This window comes from Arvicola amphibius, chromosome 10 (genome assembly GCF_903992535.2).
Source record: "Arvicola amphibius chromosome 10, mArvAmp1.2, whole genome shotgun sequence".
In the NCBI taxonomy this organism is placed as follows: Eukaryota; Metazoa; Chordata; class Mammalia; order Rodentia; family Cricetidae; genus Arvicola; species Arvicola amphibius.
The window spans coordinates 102,362,401-102,380,033 of NC_052056.1; the positions used below are offsets into that span (position 1 = coordinate 102,362,401).

The 17,633-nt window shown below is 45.2% G+C and overlaps 1 protein-coding gene across 9 annotated transcripts in view; it reads left to right on the plus strand.

Moving 5' to 3' along the window:
* The window catches only part of LOC119824666 (radial spoke head 10 homolog B), a 65,927-nt gene that overhangs the window by 23,606 nt on the left and 24,688 nt on the right, over positions 1 to 17,633 (plus strand). The window contains exons 2-7 of one of the 9 annotated variants that reach the window (XM_038344985.2): positions 6,273 to 6,620; positions 7,128 to 7,203; positions 10,054 to 10,122; positions 12,796 to 12,969; positions 15,284 to 15,369; positions 17,225 to 17,345. In XM_038344985.2, the coding sequence (XP_038200913.1) occupies positions 6,370 to 6,620; positions 7,128 to 7,203; positions 10,054 to 10,122; positions 12,796 to 12,969; positions 15,284 to 15,369; positions 17,225 to 17,345 (777 nt within the window). In that variant the 5' untranslated portion in view covers positions 6,273 to 6,369. Of the gene's footprint in view, positions 1 to 175; positions 870 to 6,272; positions 6,621 to 7,127; positions 7,204 to 9,772; positions 10,123 to 12,594; positions 12,636 to 12,795; positions 12,970 to 15,283; positions 15,370 to 17,224; positions 17,346 to 17,633 lie in introns of those variants that run through there. The other 8 variants (XM_042055876.1, XM_038344988.2, XM_038344992.2 and 5 more) reach the window with 8 other exon arrangements.

Consider the following 17,633-nt stretch of genomic DNA (forward strand, 5'->3'; position numbering starts at 1 on the left):
TCAAGTCACGTGGAACTGTTGAGAGAAGGGGGTGCTGATCCACTTCTTGAGAGGTCAAGCCTGAGCCATGAAGGCTGGAAGCTCAACAGAAATGTGGAGCACTGTGAAAAGGGACTCTGGGGGAAGATTCTTCAGGAAATGTGTTAAGCTGTGATCTTGTCTGGTCTCATCCTAGCACTGTGCTTCTGGAGACTGTTGTAACCAAGTCTAGTTAAACTCCACTGCTGTCTCGTACTCAGGTGATGATTGGAACCGCTCTCAACATAAGCGAGATGAAGAAGCTCATCACTCACATGGGTGAGATGGACCACCCCTGGAACTGTCCCCATGGAAGGCCAACCATGAGGCACATTGCCAATCTGGACGTCATTTCCCAGAACTGATTCTTGTAGGATGGAGTTTACTGCAGATTATTCTGTGCTATTTTAATGCATCAGATCCACTTAAAAACAGTGTCAAGCCAGGCATAGTGGCAGGCATGCCTCTAGCCCAGCTACTTGGGAGACCCAGGTGGGAGGCTCACTGGAGGCCAGGAGTTTGAGACCACCCTGAGCTGCATTAATAAGACTCCATTCCAAAGAGGAAAAAAAAATAAGCCTTTTCATCATGTCTACTGTTATTGCCTTGAAATTTGAGTATGTATGTGGTGTGTGTGTGGTATATATGTGTTTGGAAGTGGTGTGCAAAAATATGTCTTAGAAAAACAAGGAGAGCTGTTGTTATTTTTTTTATTCTAGCCCTACGTTGGAATGCCAAATGTTGTTGGTTGTTTTACTCTTTTGGGGGGGGGGGCGTCACCCCGCTCCCAAATAAATCACACACGTTGTCTTATTGTTATTTATAAAAGCCTGGCCTTCGCTTGGTTTGTTTCTTGCCAGCTTTTCTTAAATTATCCCCAGCTACCTTTTGCCTCTGGGCTTTTTCCTTTTCTTCTGTGTATCTTATTTTCACTATTACTCTGTGGCTGGGTGGCTGGCCCCTGATGTCCTCCTCTCCTTGTTCTATCTTGCTCCTTCTTCTTCTCCTCCCAGATTTCTCCTGCTCATTCTCTTTGCCTGCCAGCCCCACCTATCCTTTCTCCTGCCTCGCTCTTGGCTGCTCAGTGCTTCATTAGCCCATCAGGTGTTTTAGACAAAGAATCACAGCTTCACAGGGTTAAACAAATGAAACATAAAAGAATGCAGCACGGCTGTGCATCATTAAAACAAGTGCTCCACGGTATAAACAAATGTAATACGTCTTAAACTCTGATATTCCACAACAGAGAGCCCTTTGGAAGTTAGCAATCTTTCTCCTGACTGGGTGTATTATAGTCTGCAGCTTTCAGCCCTCAATGACAGTTGAATTCATGTTTTTTACTTTCTTGTTCTCTCCCACTCCTGCCCCCTGTGTTTTGAGACAGTTTTATGAAACTCAGACTTGTCTTAAACTTGTTTAAGGCTGCCCTTAAACTGATCTTGCCTCTGCCTTCCAAGTGCTAGGATTACATGTGCATCACACACCCAAATAAAAATTATGTTTTTTTAAAAATTAGTAGTTCTCAATGCTGACTCATATTAAATGAAGAAAAGTGTGTGGGGGGGTTCTTTACCTGGTTGGAAAGAAACTATTGAATAGTACTGGTGTCACTTTTGCAGGGTGGGAATGGGAAGGAATGAGCCCTGGCTGACCTGGACCTTGCTATATAGATCAGGCTAGCCTTGAACTTGCAGAGATTCTCCTGCCTCTGTCTCTTGAGTTCTGGGATTAGAGATATGCACCACCACCCTTACTGGGATCACTATTTTTTTTTTTTTTTTTTTGGTTTTTCGAGACAGGGTTTCTCTGCAGCTTTTTTAGAGCCTGTCCTGGATCTAGCTCTTGTAGACCAGGCTGGTCTCGAACTCACAGAGATCCGCCTGCCTCTGCCTCCCGAGTGCTGGGATTAAAGGCGTGCGCCACCACCGCCCGGCTATGGGATGACTATTTTTAAATGTTCCTTAGTGCAAGGAGAGTGGAAAGTAGAGGCTGGGGCAGGGAGTGAAAGAAAAACATTTGAGTTTCTATAGCTCTGCTATAATTTAGTTTCCTTGGGGTGTGAACTATGGGTTTTTTTGTTTCCATGGACTCTCGGCCACTTGGGCTGTGCTAAAAATAAAAATAAAAACGCCTCCTTAGAGCCTAGCTTGTAGTTAGGGCCCGGTGATGACAGGTGTGGGCCTCCTGGAAAAGAGGTTTGCCATGGCTCAGGTGCAGTGAGGTGGTGGAGGCTCAGCTCTTCACATTCAGCTGCTGGGTGAGGCAGCAAAGCAGAGGCAGGCTGATCTCTAAGTTTAAGGCCAGCCTGAGCTGATACATGGTTCCAGGCCAGCCAGGGCTGCGTCTCCAAACAGACTGCTGCTGCAGGTCTGCAAGGTCTCATTTAATGTTTGGAGCAGTGCAAGTTGGGAATTGTAGGAGGTACAGTAATGGCCCCTCAACAATGTTTCCGGTCACCAGAACCTGTGCTGCACCTCATACAGGACAAGGGGGGATTACAGATCCTAGTGATGGGGAGGTTGTCCCTTGCGGTATGGTGGGCTCTGTCACATAAGTTCTTCAAAGTGGAGCACAAGCATGCAGACTCCCTGGAGGCCTCCAAGCCAGACCTGCAATTTACAGCTGTTAAGACTATGTGACTTCAAACCATTGTTTGGGTTAAGGCAGTGGTGGAAAACAAAAGCCTGCATTATTCTGTTTTATTGTGAGGAAACCTGCTGAGAGGGGTCACACGCTTTGCAGTTAGAACTGGAGAAATCCAGGCCAAGTATATCCAGCTCAAGTGCCCAGTTCCTCTTGAGAATAAGCATGGTAAAACTGCTCTACAGCTTTGTATTTGCGGCGCGGCCCCTTTAAGACCCCAGGAGGCGGAGCTTATGGCAGTTGCTTGGAAACCACCTAGCTCTCAGGACGCAAGGTTTTCCTTCAATCTGCAGGCCTGACCAGAACAGGTGGGTGAGCACCCTAAGGTAGTCCTGTGTGTGTGCAGCAACAACTTAAAGATTTGGATAAGTTACTTCCTTAGTCTTCCAAGACTTGAGCCGGTGCTTGATTGATGAGATGCAGGGGATCCGGCAGCTGGGTGGAATGGTGCTGGGACCCATGCCAGAGAAAAAGCGGGTTTGTAGTTTACTTGTGCAATAATATGGAGACTTTGTAAGAATGGGGGTCGGGATATCACTATAAGAAGCAAGTTAGTTTTAGCTGTACTTTGAATTTCACCAGTAGAGGACCAAAAAAAAACAAAAAACAAAAAAAAACAAAAAGGTAAGTAATGGCCTGTTCAAGTTGAGAGTGGAGGTGGAGGGCAGCTGATTGATAGTCATCAGGTGCTTGGACGAGTTGGGAGACCGCGGTGTTGGAGAAAGAAACTCTGAAGTGGGATTGGGCATGCCTAGCAGAGGCAGGCGTGATGTGCCACTCGGTCCACCCCTAGGTGGAGCTTTGCTTCCAGCACTGCAACTCACCCTCTCCCCCTCTGACCCCCGTGGGGATGAGCGCCACCCAGGCATGAATCTTTACAACAGGGCTACTTGCACATTTTCCACTACACCCCTTTCTGCCAAAGAAATTTTTTGCATGATTCAGGTTTTAGTATATAAAATAGGTGTGCACAACAAATATTTACTGATTGTAAATAATACTTTATTTCAAAACAGTTTTTGGATACAGTTAAATTACCATTTGTTAAATAAAGCAATTTTGTGTTTTTAAGATTTATTTATGTGTGTATATATATAAATACTCACGGAGGCCAAAGGCGGTGTTGGGTCCCCTAGAGTTGAAGTTACAAGTGGCTGTGAGCCATCCAACGTAAATGCTGGGACCTGAACTCAGATCCTCTACAAGAGCAGCAAATGCTCTTAATACTTCACTTTTTTCCATTTTGTTTATCTAATGGGGTGGGGTTATGGCTAGTGTGTTACTTGCACATGTGGAGGTCAGAGGGCAGCTTGCAGAAATCAGTTCTCTTCCATCATGTGGATCATCATCGAGGAGTTGAACTCAGGTCTTCAGGCTTGTGGGCAAGTGCCTTGACGAAGTCATTTTGCTAGCCTGCTTGTTTATATGCATATAAAATTAGGTCTTGGGCTTTAGAGATGGCTCAGCAGTTGAGTGCCTGCTACGTGATCATGATGACTCTCATGCACACACAAAATTAAAAATTGTAAGCATTCTTACACAATCCATACAAAGAAGATATACACACTGAGGAATGACAATAGGAAAATATTGCCCTTTTCTGTAATTAAATCATAGTTTTATAAAAGTAGGAAACTGTACAGTAAAAACCCTACAATTCATATAATGTAATAGTCATATCTGAGCTGAGGTGTTTCAAGTAGCATTGCATGGCATGATGGCATACACGGTACAAAATGCACAGGCTGAGTGTTAAGAACCAAGATGGAGCTGGAGCAAAGGTTCCCAAGTTCAGTTCCCAACACACATGTCAAGTGGCTCATAGCCACCTCTATCTCCAGATTCAGAGGATCCTCTTCTGAGGGCACCTGCGCTCACATGCACATACCCCCCCCACACACACACATAAATACACATAATTTTAAAACAAACCAAGAAACCTTAAAGGGCAAAGAACCAAGACAGTGGAGTTATCTGATACAACCCACGAGAGTTATGCCAGAAATATGTTGGATTCATTATGCATTTGATTTTGAATTAATGTTTGGTTGTACATTCAGAAACCTTTTCCTGTTGTCAGATTTTCATGACCAAAGTTCAATTCCCAACATCCAGATGGCAGCCCACAACTGTCTTTAACTCCAATTCAGAAGGATCTGATGCCTCTTCTGGTCTCCCTGGGTACTGCATGCATGTGTTGCCCAGACGTACATGCAAACAAAACACCCATAAACACAAAAATAATGAAATGTTCAAAAATATTTTTAAATATTTTTTAATGCAGACACCGTGACATGCACCGATAACCCTGGTGCTTGAGAATCAAGCTCAGGAGGCTCCCTGGGGCTCCCTGACTAGCTAGCTTTACCTGACTGGTAGCCTCAAAGTTCAGTGAGAAAATTTGTCTCAAAAAAACAAGATGCAATGAGACAAAGGAAGACCCAGTGCTGAGCTCAGCCCTCCACACGCACGCACCCTTACACACAAACACACCATGTGTACAACAGGAAGTTGCCATTGCTGTGCTCTAGAGCCTAGGCAGTCGATGATTTCAAATTCAAAAGCCTGAAGTCACTCTGTGTCTATTGCTCTGCATTGCATACTTCAGGATTTTTTTCTGTCACCTGAATCTTGACATAAGATACTATTTCTATTTGATATCTGAGGCAGAAAGCAGTTTGCTTCAGGATACAACACTGCTAACATGCGATAGCCTTTATGTTCTTACGGACGTGATGGTTTCATTTGTATTTTATTTTTAAATTATTATTCTGTGTGATGTGTGTGTTGCTATTATTTTTAGAGAGAGAGAGAAAGGGAGAGTGTGTGTGTGTGTGTGTGTGTGTGTGTGTGTGTGTGCGCGCGCACCCGTGTGTGCAACTGCCATGGTGCACTTGTGGAGGTCAGAGGTCAACTTGCAGGAGTCAGTGCTCTCCTTCCTCCATGCAGGTTCAAAAGATTGAACCCAGGTTATCAGGCTTGTAGCAAGAACCTTTGCCTGCAGAGTCCTCTCTCCCATGCCAACCTTATTTTCTCAGACAAGGTCTGCGCTGAACCTGAAGCTCACTGAGTGAACTAAACTTTCTCCACCTCCCCACTGCTGGCGTTACAGATGCATGTCATTGCATTAGCTTTGTACATGGGTGATGGTGATCTGAACTCGGGCCTTCCTGTTTTACCGACTAAGAATTACCATTCCTAACTACAGCACTGTTTGAAAAGACAATGTTACATTGGCTGGCAAAAATGGCTCAATGGTTAAAGGTGCTTGCTGCCAAGCCAGACAACCTGAGTTTGATCCCCAGGACACTCATTATGACGGGAGAGAACCACCTGAGAAAACTGTGGTTTATCTTCCACACGTGTGCCATGGCACGCAGGTAGCCCCACACATACCCATATGCACAAAATTAACAAATAAATGCAATAAAATTGTAAATGAAACAAATAATGTTTTATAATGGTTCTAATACTAAACATGTTTGAACAATCATGCAACGTTGAAATTGAATTATTTATATAAATGAATGATATTTGTTGTTACTCAGGCTTTAGTAGAATGATAATAATTTTTTTATTATTGAAGCAACCAAGTACTTATAATTTTTCAGGTATAACCCATCCATGCTTTGAAACAACACTTCAGCCTACCGAAGGAATCGTTGGCTAACTCTGTATCTGAGGTAAACTCTACCTCTTCCAAAGGCCATGGTGAAAGAAAAGAAAAAAGCAGACAAGAAAGGCGATAAGTCGGCCCGCTCTCCATCCTCCAATTCGGAAAACCCAGAGGCTTTCAAAGATGGCAGCGCTGGGAAGCAGGAAGTACCAGCTGGTGCCCTCCCAGTATTGGAAATGCCACTCAAGCAATTGGCACCCAAAAGAGACTCTGCAAATATCTATCAGAATGAAGATGAAACCCAGTATGAAGAGCCCATCCTGACCAAACTCATTGTGGAAAGGTAACTCTCTTGGGGCTGACAGGGCCAGTCTCTGTAAGCCAAATGACCATACAAACATAAGGTCCAAAGTTCAGATCCCCAGAAACTTAGGTAAACGCCAGGTGAACGTGTGGTCCACCAGTCTATAATTCAGGCTTTGGAAGATAGAGACAGGGAATCCCTAGAGCAAACTAGCTAGGAAGACTAGCCATACTGGCAAGCTCGGGGTTTGATTGAGAGACCCCACCTCAATGGAAGAGCAATGAAGGATGATTTCAGATCACTTTCATGTGCACACATAAACCATCTCTCCGCACAGAGAGATTAAAAAAATGGAAATAAATAAAATGTATAGTTTGGGGTATTAAATGCACTCACCGTGTTTTAAAGCTAGCATTGGGTTCTGTCTCCAGAATATCCTGTCCCTCTTCCCAGACAGAACCCATGTACCACACCGACAGCTGCGTGCCCCTGATGTGCCATGTCCACCCCACAGCACTCATGAGTGTGAACTCTACTTCTTTGTAGCTATGAAGGGGAGAAAATCCGAGGGCTGTATGAGGGAGAAGGCTTCGCTGTCTTTCAAGGTGGAAACACGTACCATGTAAGTCATAATTCCTGGAGCCAGGAGGGCTGGGGGAAGCGGGAGCTGAAAGTCTTAGAATTCCTCTGATTCCTCTAAAACCATCAGAACTACCACAAACTGTTTTTATGCTGAACCCCTCCCTCCTGCCTGAGGTAAAGTATGACTCAGTATAACTGACTTATTTTAGGGTGTTTTCCCTGATTTTTAACTATTGGCAAGGCATAGATGCGTCACTAGGTTAAAAACTATCATCTATAGGTTCAATGCCAAAGATGGATGCTTAAGTCCCACACACAAAATGCTGTTGTGTTTGCCTAGACCCTGGACATACCACTGGGGCTAGGGAGGTGGCTCAACAGTTAAGAACGTTGGTTGCTCTTGTAGAAGAGGACCAGTGTTTGGTTCCCAGCAACAGAATGACAGCTCACAACTGCCTGTACCTCCAAATCCAGGGGATGTGATATGATACTCCCTTCTGGCCTCTGTAAGCACTGCGCTTTCTGTGTGCAACACGTGCGCATGGGTAAAAGTAAATCTTTAAAGAAAAGAACCTATGCACATCCTCCCAAGTGTTTTGTTGTTGCTTGTCCTTGTGGTATACTGAGAGTGGAATCCAGGGCCTACAGTGACCTGGAGTGTGCTACCCAAGTGCCCTGGAGTGTGCTACCCAACTGCCCTGGAATGTGCTACCCAAGTGCCCTGAAGTGTGCTACCCTACCCAAGTGCCCTGGAGTGAGTGTGCTACCCAAGTGCCCTGAAGTGTGTTACCCAAGTGACCTGCCACCAACCTGCACCCACTGCCCTCACATATTCCTTGTCAATGTATGCACAATTTACAATACTGAATATAATACAGATTCTATGCAAATAGTTGCTAGACTGTACCTTTTGGGGGAGATGATCTTTTTTTTAAAAAAAGTACATGTCTAGTACAGATGCAGTTGTTGTAGTCCTAACTAGATAGTACAATCTAACTTCTCCCCCTCAAATGTCTTCTATCTGTATTTGGTTCTGTCTACAGATTTAACACAGAGGTAGCTCTAGTTTTAATTGTCAACTTGACATAGCCTAGAGTCACCTAAGAAGGGAGTCTCAGTTGAGGGATCACTTAGATCAATTTGACTTACAGGCATGTATGTGGAGGATTGTGTTGATCTGGGTGGTATAAGAAAGCTAGATAAGCCAGGAGGTGGTGGCGCACACCTTTAATCCCAGCACTCAGGAAGCAGAGGCAGGTGGATCTCTGTGAGTTCAAGGCCAGCCTGGTCTACTAAGCAAGTTCCAGGACAGGCTCCAAAGCTACAGAGAAATCCTGTCTCAAAAAAAAAAAAAAAAAAAAAAAAGTGAAGAAAAAAAGGAAGGAAGCTAGATAAGTAAAAGCCATCAGCATTCCTTCATGGTTTCTTGGTTTCTGCTTCAAGTTCCTACTCGAGTTCCTGTCCTGACTCACTCAGTGGACTGTGAGCTGGACGTGTAAGCCAAATAAATCCTCTCTCTAAGTTGCTTTTGGGCAGAGTGCTTTATCACAGCAACAGAGATGAAACTCAGGCCTACTGCGATGAGCAGAGCCTCAGGCCCGGGGGTAGGGTAGCACAGTGGTAGAGCACTTGCCTAACATGCACAAACCCCTGGCTCCATGCCTGGCACTGCGGAAGATAAGACGCGATGAACCCTAAAGAGCACCGTCGCAGTCTCGCACCGCCGCAGTCCCGCACCGCGCAGTCCCGCACCGCCGCAGTCCCGCTATCATTGTCCTATAAACACACTCAGTCAGCACGGCTTCTTCTGGTCTTTGAACAGGTACATCGATTTTTACATGTTAACCACACAGTGACAGAGTACAGTTGGAACTGCTTTCACTTATACATGTTTATGTATTACTCTATGACTTTCATCATTGTAGGACCCACACCAAAATACAAGACAAATTTTTGAAAAAAACTTGAAGCATACCCAACATTTGTTACTTTAAACCTTTTAAGTAGACAGTCTAGTGGCCTTGAACATATCCACATTATTTGTAGGACACAATTAAGATATTTGTTTATTCATTCATTCAGATTATCAGAAATATGTGTTTATTATAGTAGAATACTTCCTAAAGATTTTTAAATCTTATGTGTATGTCGTATTCTGTGTGTGAGCAGATGCCTATGGAGGCCAAAAGAGAGCACTGGGTCCCCGTGAGCCTCAATTATACACACGTACATACATATCCATACATGTATGTGTCTGTCAGTACACAGCCATGTGCACATGAACACTGTTCATTTCCAGTAAGAATATGAAACAAAGTATGAAACTTACAAATGTGATGTGTCTGATAGCCGAATGATAGTTTTAATTGGCTATACCTAGTGTAGGTAATATATATATATATATATATATGTGTGTGTGTGTGTGTGTGTGTGTGTGTGTGTGTGTGTGTGTGTGTGTATTTTATACTATATATATGGCTTTGGCTTGGTTTTATTTTTGCAATGTAGGGGATAGGGCCCAGGGCCTTGAACATGCTAGTCAGTCATTCAACCACTGAACTTCATCCTTGGCACCAAATCCTGAAAGATCAAAGTGCAAAATCTTGGATTCTTTTGGGCCACAGTTCAGATGTTTTTCTAGGCACTTACTTAGGAGAAAATACCTCTGGTGATCAGATCTTAGTTTTAAGGACGTTTTAAACGCCTCCTGGGATCCTTCCTGGCTTGGCTGGATCACCGTGTGATGTCTGCTCAGAGCAGGCACCCTGCTGCTGCTGCTGCTGCTGTCACTAGGCAGTCAGCACACTTCCGTGGGTAAAGGGATGGACAGGATTCCAGTCTCCGATGAGCCACAGCTCCCGTCTAAGGTCCACTGTTGTTTCTTTCTTAGGGTATGTTTTCAGAAGGACTGATGCATGGACAAGGGACTTATATTTGGGCCGACGGACTGAAATACGAGGTAAAACATTATCATGGGTTAGAGTTAACTGTTGAGTTTAATGGTCAACATACTACACTATTTTTAAAGAATTCATTTTTATTTTTTAAATTGTGTGTGTGTGTGAGAGAGAGAAGGGGGGAGAGAGGGAGAGGGAGAGGGAGAGGGAGAGGGAGAGGGAGAGAGAGAGAGAGAGAGAGAGAGAGAGAGAGAGAGAGAGAGAGAGAGAGAGAGCTTGTCTGTGTGTTGCCATGTCCAGTGAGTTCAGGGTACTGAATCCTCTGGAGGTGGAGTCACATGCAATTGGGACGATGTGATATGAATACTGGTAACCACACTCAGGTTCTCTATAAGAGCAATACATGCTCTTAACTGTTGAACTATCTCTCTAGCCATCTAGATAATACTATTTTTACGAAAGTAAGTTAGGCCAGGCGGTGGTGGTGCACGCCTTTAATCCCAACACTCAGGAAACAGAGGCAGGTAGATCTCTGTGAGTTTGAGGCCAGCCTAGTCTACAGAATGAGTTCCAGGACAGCTAAGGCTACACAGGGAAACCCTGTCTCAAAAAACAAAACAAACAAACAAACAAAGAGTAAGTTAGGTTAGGCATGTTGGTGCACACCACACCTTTAATTCCAGCGTTTGGAAGGCAGGCAGATATCTGTGGGTTTGAGGTCAGCCTGGTCTACATAGTGAGTTCCAGGACAGCTAGAACTAAGTAATGAGACCCTGTCACAAAAAAACCAACAAACAAAACAAGTAAGTTAGCACAGACAGAACTGGTGTCATGTAATTCCAGCACTCGGGAAGGCAGGAGATTTTGAATTCCATGCCATCCTGAGTCTGCACAGTAAGACTTTATTTCATAAAAAGAAAAACAAATGAGAAGGTTAGGGTTAACCCAGAATCAAAACTGCAGAGAACAGAAGGGTACAGAGACTAACTTGGGTGTTTAATGGAGTGACTTAATGACTGCATCAGGTGTCCAGAAATCACTGTAGCTGGTTTACTTGTTGTTCTGGAGGTGTCCTGTGTGTGTGCAACACACATGGATGGAGTTTGGTGGTAATCTATATGGTCTCTGCATGCATAGTGCACAGATGTCTGTTTAATCCCACATGCTTTGTAGAAACACAGTTTATATAGTCTCTTTTATTCCTTTATTCTTTCCTAAGTAAGCCATACCCATCCATAGAGATCTAACTGTTTATACTGACTGCACGTATTCCATGATGGGGGTTTCACAAAGACCATCTGGGTTGCTGGGCTGAGGGGAAGTGGGTATTTTTAAACTGACTGTGAGAACTGAGAACAGATTTGCCCTCCAAGAGACAGTGCCAGTTTCAGCTCCCACCCACAAAGCCTGTGAGTGCCTGAAGTGCTGGTCTAGAAATGTCTACCGCACAGTTACTAATGTCATGGTGTTCATAAATGGTAGCAGAGACATTTAAGGCACATGCATATAGCACATGTATTCAAATGACAGCTGGGCAGCAGGACAGGAGCTGCATAGGAATGGGCACAGCGAGGGCAGGTTGATCCTTCACTTAGGAGAGCCTGGGAATCCAGCCCCAGCAGTGTGTTAGGGCCAGGCTTTCTGAGAGAACTCCTTTCCCATGCCACACCCACCTAGCCTGTAACCGGCACTTGAGGTTTCTGAGCCCTGAGTGGTGGCTTTGCCAGGCAGGTCCTTCTGCTTCACTGTCTCTGGAAGTTCTCTGGAGGTTGAGGGTTCTTCTTTGCAAGCACAGAACCCTCCACGATCAGCCCGGCAAAGGGAGTTCATGGGTGAGATGGTGGCTCTTGAGACATTCTAAGGCTTGTTGAGCCAGGAAGCACCAATATGGTATTTGGTCAATGGCCAAAGCCAATGGCTGTGTCCTCCGGTGACTGATGATTATTGAGTCTTAGAGTCTTAGAGTTGTGGCAGAGCACCAGCTTAGCACGTGAGGAGCCCGCGTTCATTCCCCAGCACCACTATCAACATTACCAACAGACCGGCTCTGGGAGAGAACCTGCCATCTTTGGGCCATGGCACACATCACCACGAGCGGCTCACAATGAGGCACCCTCCTCCAGCACACAGTGAGGTCTTCAGAAGGTGCCCGTAAGGTGGGCCCTTGACTAACACATGTGCAGGATGATTTTTTTGTTGTTGTTGTTGTTTTGTTTTTTTGGTTTTTTTTGTTTTTCAAGACAGGGTTTCTCTGTGGCTTTGGAGCCTGTCCTGGAACTAGCTCTGTAGACCAGGCTGGTCTCGAACTCACAGAGATCCGCCTGCCTCTGCCTCCCGAGTGCTGGGATTAAAGGCGTGCGCCACCATCGCCCGGCGTGCAGGATGTTTTGGTGAACCATTGTGAGACAGAGGTTTTCCATGGGTGATCAATACCTGGATGGTCATCCAGACCTCTCCAAGCTGGATCCTGACAATCTAAAGTTAAGGTCAGGATTGGCAGCCACCACATTACCAGGTCACCTGCTTGCTTCCAGAGCTTTCTTCTTCCTGGACTTCCATGCACTGAAAGAACAAGGTGAGAGAGGATGGAACATGAGGAAGAGGATGTAAGGTCCACACCCACCACTTCCACAGAAGAGCCAGGGGCAGTCAGTGGTCAGGAGACTCAAACAGCCCCTGGGTGTGGAGTCCCTTCATTGCCCTCTCCTGTCACTCTGGTGGCCATTTTGCTTTAGGGGGACTTTGTGAAGAATATCCCCATGAACCATGGCGTGTACACATGGCCAGATGGCAGCACGTATGAAGGAGAAGTGGTCAACGGCATGAGGAATGGATTTGGTATGTTCAAGTGTGGCACACAGCCCGTGTCCTACATCGGCCACTGGTGTCATGGCAAGAGACATGGGAAGGTAGGTGAGGTGCACCCGTGAAAGAATCCCATCCATGTGAATGTCTACATGATGTTAACTTAACCATTCATAATGTTGTACAACCATCATCATTAAAAACATTTTCAGCACCACAAAATGAAACATGTACATTAGGAAGTTAGCCCTCATCCCTCCCTCTCCTCACCCTTAGCAATTGCCTACCAATCTACTTGCTCTATGTATGGGCTTACCTCTTAGACATTGTGTCAGTCAGATGTTTTGGCACTGTGACACAAACCCTTGACAGGCATGGTTGCGCACACCTTTAATCCCAGCATTTGTGAGGCAGAGGCAGGTGGATCTCTGTGAGTTCCAGGCCAGCCAAGGGACATAGGGAGACCTTGTCTCAAAAGAAAACAAAACAACCCACCACCACTACCAACAATAACAACTTATCAGAATCAACTGAAGAAGGAAAAGATAGCTTTTGGCTCACAGTTTCAGAGGGTTCAGTCCATGGCCGTCAGTGCTGTTCCTGGCCTATTATATCAGAGTAAGTGGTGGAGGCATGTAGAGACTGCTACCTCGTGGTAAACAGGAGGGAGAGAGATGGGGCCAGCACAAGATGTGACAGCCCCCAAGAATTCACCCCTCAGTGACCTACCTCCTCCCCATAGGCCCCAATCTTCTAAAGTTTCCAGAACCTTCCAAAATAACACTGGCACTGGAAACTTAAGCAAGTATTAAGTGCATGAACTTATCAGGGACATTTTATATCCAAACTATAACAGTCATTTCCATATAAATGAAATCAAATAATATGTGACCTTTTGTGCCTAGCTGTTTCACTAAGCATAATATTTTCAAGATTCATCTAAGTTGTAACATGTGTTTGGTACTCTATCTTTTTAATAGTTCATTGTAAATATGTACTATAATTTGTCTATTCATCTGTTAATGAACAATCGAGCTATTTTCATCTTTTTATTATATTTAATTATATGTGTGTATGCACATGTTCAAGTACACACACAGACACACACACACACTCCATGATGTGCATGTGGAGGTCAGAAGACAGTTTGTGGACGTTGATTCTCTCTACCATGTGGGTCTAAGGTCACAGGACTAGGAGGCAAACACCCTTACCCTGATGAGTCACCTTTATTTGGTTTGAAACAGGCTCTTTCCCTGTATCCCAGGCTGGTCTCTGACTTGGGGTGATTTCTCTGCCTCACTGCCTAAGTGTGGGGATTATAGGTATGAGCCACCATGCCTAACTGAAGATGGGACTTCTCTATCTGTTCCATGCCTTCTTAGGACATTTTTATTATTCAGGCATGTATTGGTGTGACTAGGAAATGTTCTTCATAGGCTTGTGTGTGAGGAACTTGGCCTCTAACTGATGGTCCTAATTGGGAGTTTCTGGAAAACAGGCATGGTCAACATGTGAACCATGGGCCCTATTTATCCCCAGATACCATGAATAAGACCCAACATACTTATAGATAGCAATATCAATTCTCAACATCAAAGGGTTGGATGGTCCTGAGAGGAGGTGAGACCTAGCTTAAGAAAGCAGGAACTGGGAGCTGGCCAGCTGGGAGCTAGCTTGTCCCTGGTCCCTTCCTGCCCCTCTGTGCTTTCTGTCTGTCACAGGTGAGCAGCTCCTACCAAATGATTACTGCCATGAGACGCTCTGCATCAGCTGGCCCCTGACTAACAGCTGAGGCTGATGGGCTGAAATCTCTGAAACCACAGACAAAAATAAGTAATCCCTCCATTAAGTTGTTTCTACAAGGTATTTCTCCCCTAAAAAAAAAAAAAAAAAAGTCTGACTCACACAAGAAATGGCTGACTTGTGATGTTCGTGTACACACTTTGCCCTTTCCTTTGTGGGTTCGCGTGCTTCTTCATGGTGTGTGTGTGAAGGCCAGAGGACAACCTGGGGTGCATGTCCTCCTCTTTCACCTCGTTTGCAGCAGGTCTCGTTATTCATGGCTGTGTACAGAGTGCTAGCTGGGGCCCTGTGCTCCCGGAGGGTCCCTGTCTCTATCTCCCGTTTCCTAGCAGGAGTGCTGGGATGGTAGTTGTTTATACTGGGTGTCCAGCTTTTTTCTGTGGATTCTGGAATCTGAACTCAGATCCTCCTGCCTGCATAGGAAGCAGTTTTACCCACATCTCCCCAGCCCACTTGCTCTGCAAAACCAAAGCATCATGGGTTATGTGTCCTGGAAACTGTGACACTAACTTCTGCATAGTTTATAGTTCTTAGATTTGCATGTCTGATCTTTATGTTTCCAAGAGGATTTGCATCATGAGGCTTGATTTCTCCTAATATTGTTTGTTCTAGGGCTCCATCTATTACAATCAAGAGGGAACCTCTTGGTATGAGGGAGACTGGGTATACAACATCAAAAAGGGCTGGGGAATAAGATGGTAGGTGCAACCTTTCCCTCCGCATTGGGGTTGTGGGTGGAAAAGCCTTTAGAGGTTATCACTTCATCCTCGCCCAGGCTAAAGATAAGGTGCAGAAATGACGGAGAACACATTTTCCGTCCAAGTACAGTGGAGTTTTCAATTACTCCGGGTAGACTCTCCATAATAATGAAAACGTTCTATGGGAAACTCAGAAAAACATACTAAGCGTCTTGTTATGAAACTGCCTTCCTCTGTCCTCCGCAATCATCACAGATCGCATTCCTGAATGTTCTCTGAGGAACAGCAATATTTTTGCTTGGTTTTGGAGTGAGCTGATAGTCATTTGTTGTTATTTTAGTTTTTGGCAGTGTAGGAATTGAACTCAAAGCCTGGACATGCTGAGCAAGCACCCTACCACTGAGCTACAGCCCCTGCCCTGTTGGCTCTTTATGTACAAGTTCTTGCTGACCGTGAACTCCAGAGTCTCCTTTCTCTGCCTCCCAAGGGCTGTAATTACAAACCTGTACCTCATGCCCACCAGGGCTATATGTTTTTTTAAGATTTTTTAAAATTTGTGTGTATATGTGTGTGCACATATATGTTGGTACCTTTGAATCCAGAGGGGTGTGTCAGGTCTCCTCAAGCTGGAATTACAGGTGGTTGTGAATTGTCCAACATGGATGCTGGGAAATGGAACACTGGTCCTGTGGAAGAGCAGCAAGTGCTCTTAACTACTGGGCTAGGAAGGTGTGTCAGTTGGTAATGGTCCTGCCAGGAAAGCATGGGGTCTAACAAATCCCCAGCACTCACATAAGATGCTGGGAATAGGCAGGCAATGATGGCACATGCCTTTAATTCCAGCACTTGGGAGGCAGAGGCAGGTGCAGCTCTGAGCTCGAGGCCAGCCTGGTCTACAGAGTGAGTTCGAAGCTAGCCAGGGCTACACAGTGAAACCCTCTCTCAAAAGAAGGTGGGGGAGGGGTCGGAAGAGAATAACTCAGCAGTCAAAACACTGGCTGCTCTTCCAGGGGTCCTGAGTTCAATTTCCAGCACTCACATGGTGGCTCACAACCATCCATAGAGGGATCTGATGTCCTCTTCCGGCATAGAGTCATACATGGAGACAGAGCACTCATAAACATGAAATAAATAAATAAATCTAAAAAAAAAGCTGGGCATAGCAGCATGTGCCTGTAACCTCAGCACAAGGAAGCAGAAAGAGGAAGATCCTTAAAACTTATTAAAGACACCCTATCCCACCAAATTGGTGAGTTTCAGGTTCAGCGGGAGACCATGTCTCCAAGAATAAAGATGAAAAACAGCAGAGGGAGGGGCTGGAGAGATGGCTCAGAGGTTAAGAGCATTGCCTGCTCTTCCGAAGGTCCTGAGTTCAATTCCCAGCAACCACATGGTGGCTCACAACCATCTGTAATGAGGTCTGGTGCCCTCTTCTGGCCTGCAGGCATACACACAGACAGGATATTGTATACAAAATAAATAAATAAATTTGAAAAAAAAAAACTACATTTGAAAAACAGCAGAGGGAAGACACCTGGTGTCAGCCGTGGGTCTCCGCTCACACACGTGCACATACCACATACATGCCCCAAATCTGTAGTATTTAGTGGTGAAATGTTAGGTAATCAAACACGCTAGGAGTTGTTTCTAAAAGATGTGAAACCTCACTCTTTAATAAAGGGAAGTATTTCACTCCCTAATATGAATATTTTTTGCCAACCAAGTACTGCCAGTTTTCAGTACTGGGAGCAGTGTCCTGGGTCCTGGGTTGGATTTCCTGAGAAGTATTTCAGGGTGAGTTGAAGGGCATTAAAGGCGAATGTTGTCTGTTCATAACTTGCTTCTTTGGTCCCAGCTACAAGTCAGGAAACATATATGAAGGCCAGTGGGAAAACAATATGCGCCACGGGGAAGGCAGGATGAGGTGGCTCACCACAAATGAGGAGTACACTGGCCACTGGGAGAAGGGCATCCAGGTAGGCACCTGTCCATCGCCTGGGTCACAGCCTGAGGTGGGCGGGGCTATTCAGAGCCATACCGTGTGGCAGCTGACATTGAAACACCACTACTCTAAGAAACTCGTACGTAATGGGTAGCGTTAACTGCCGGCTCGCAGGATCTAGAGTCACCTGTGAGATGGGCCTCTGGGAGAGCCTGGGACACGCTATTTTGATACTTTCATTGATGTGGGAACACCCATCTTAATTGTGGAAGGGACCGTTCCCTGGCCAAGGACCGGCACTCGGTTAACTGGAGAACGCTAG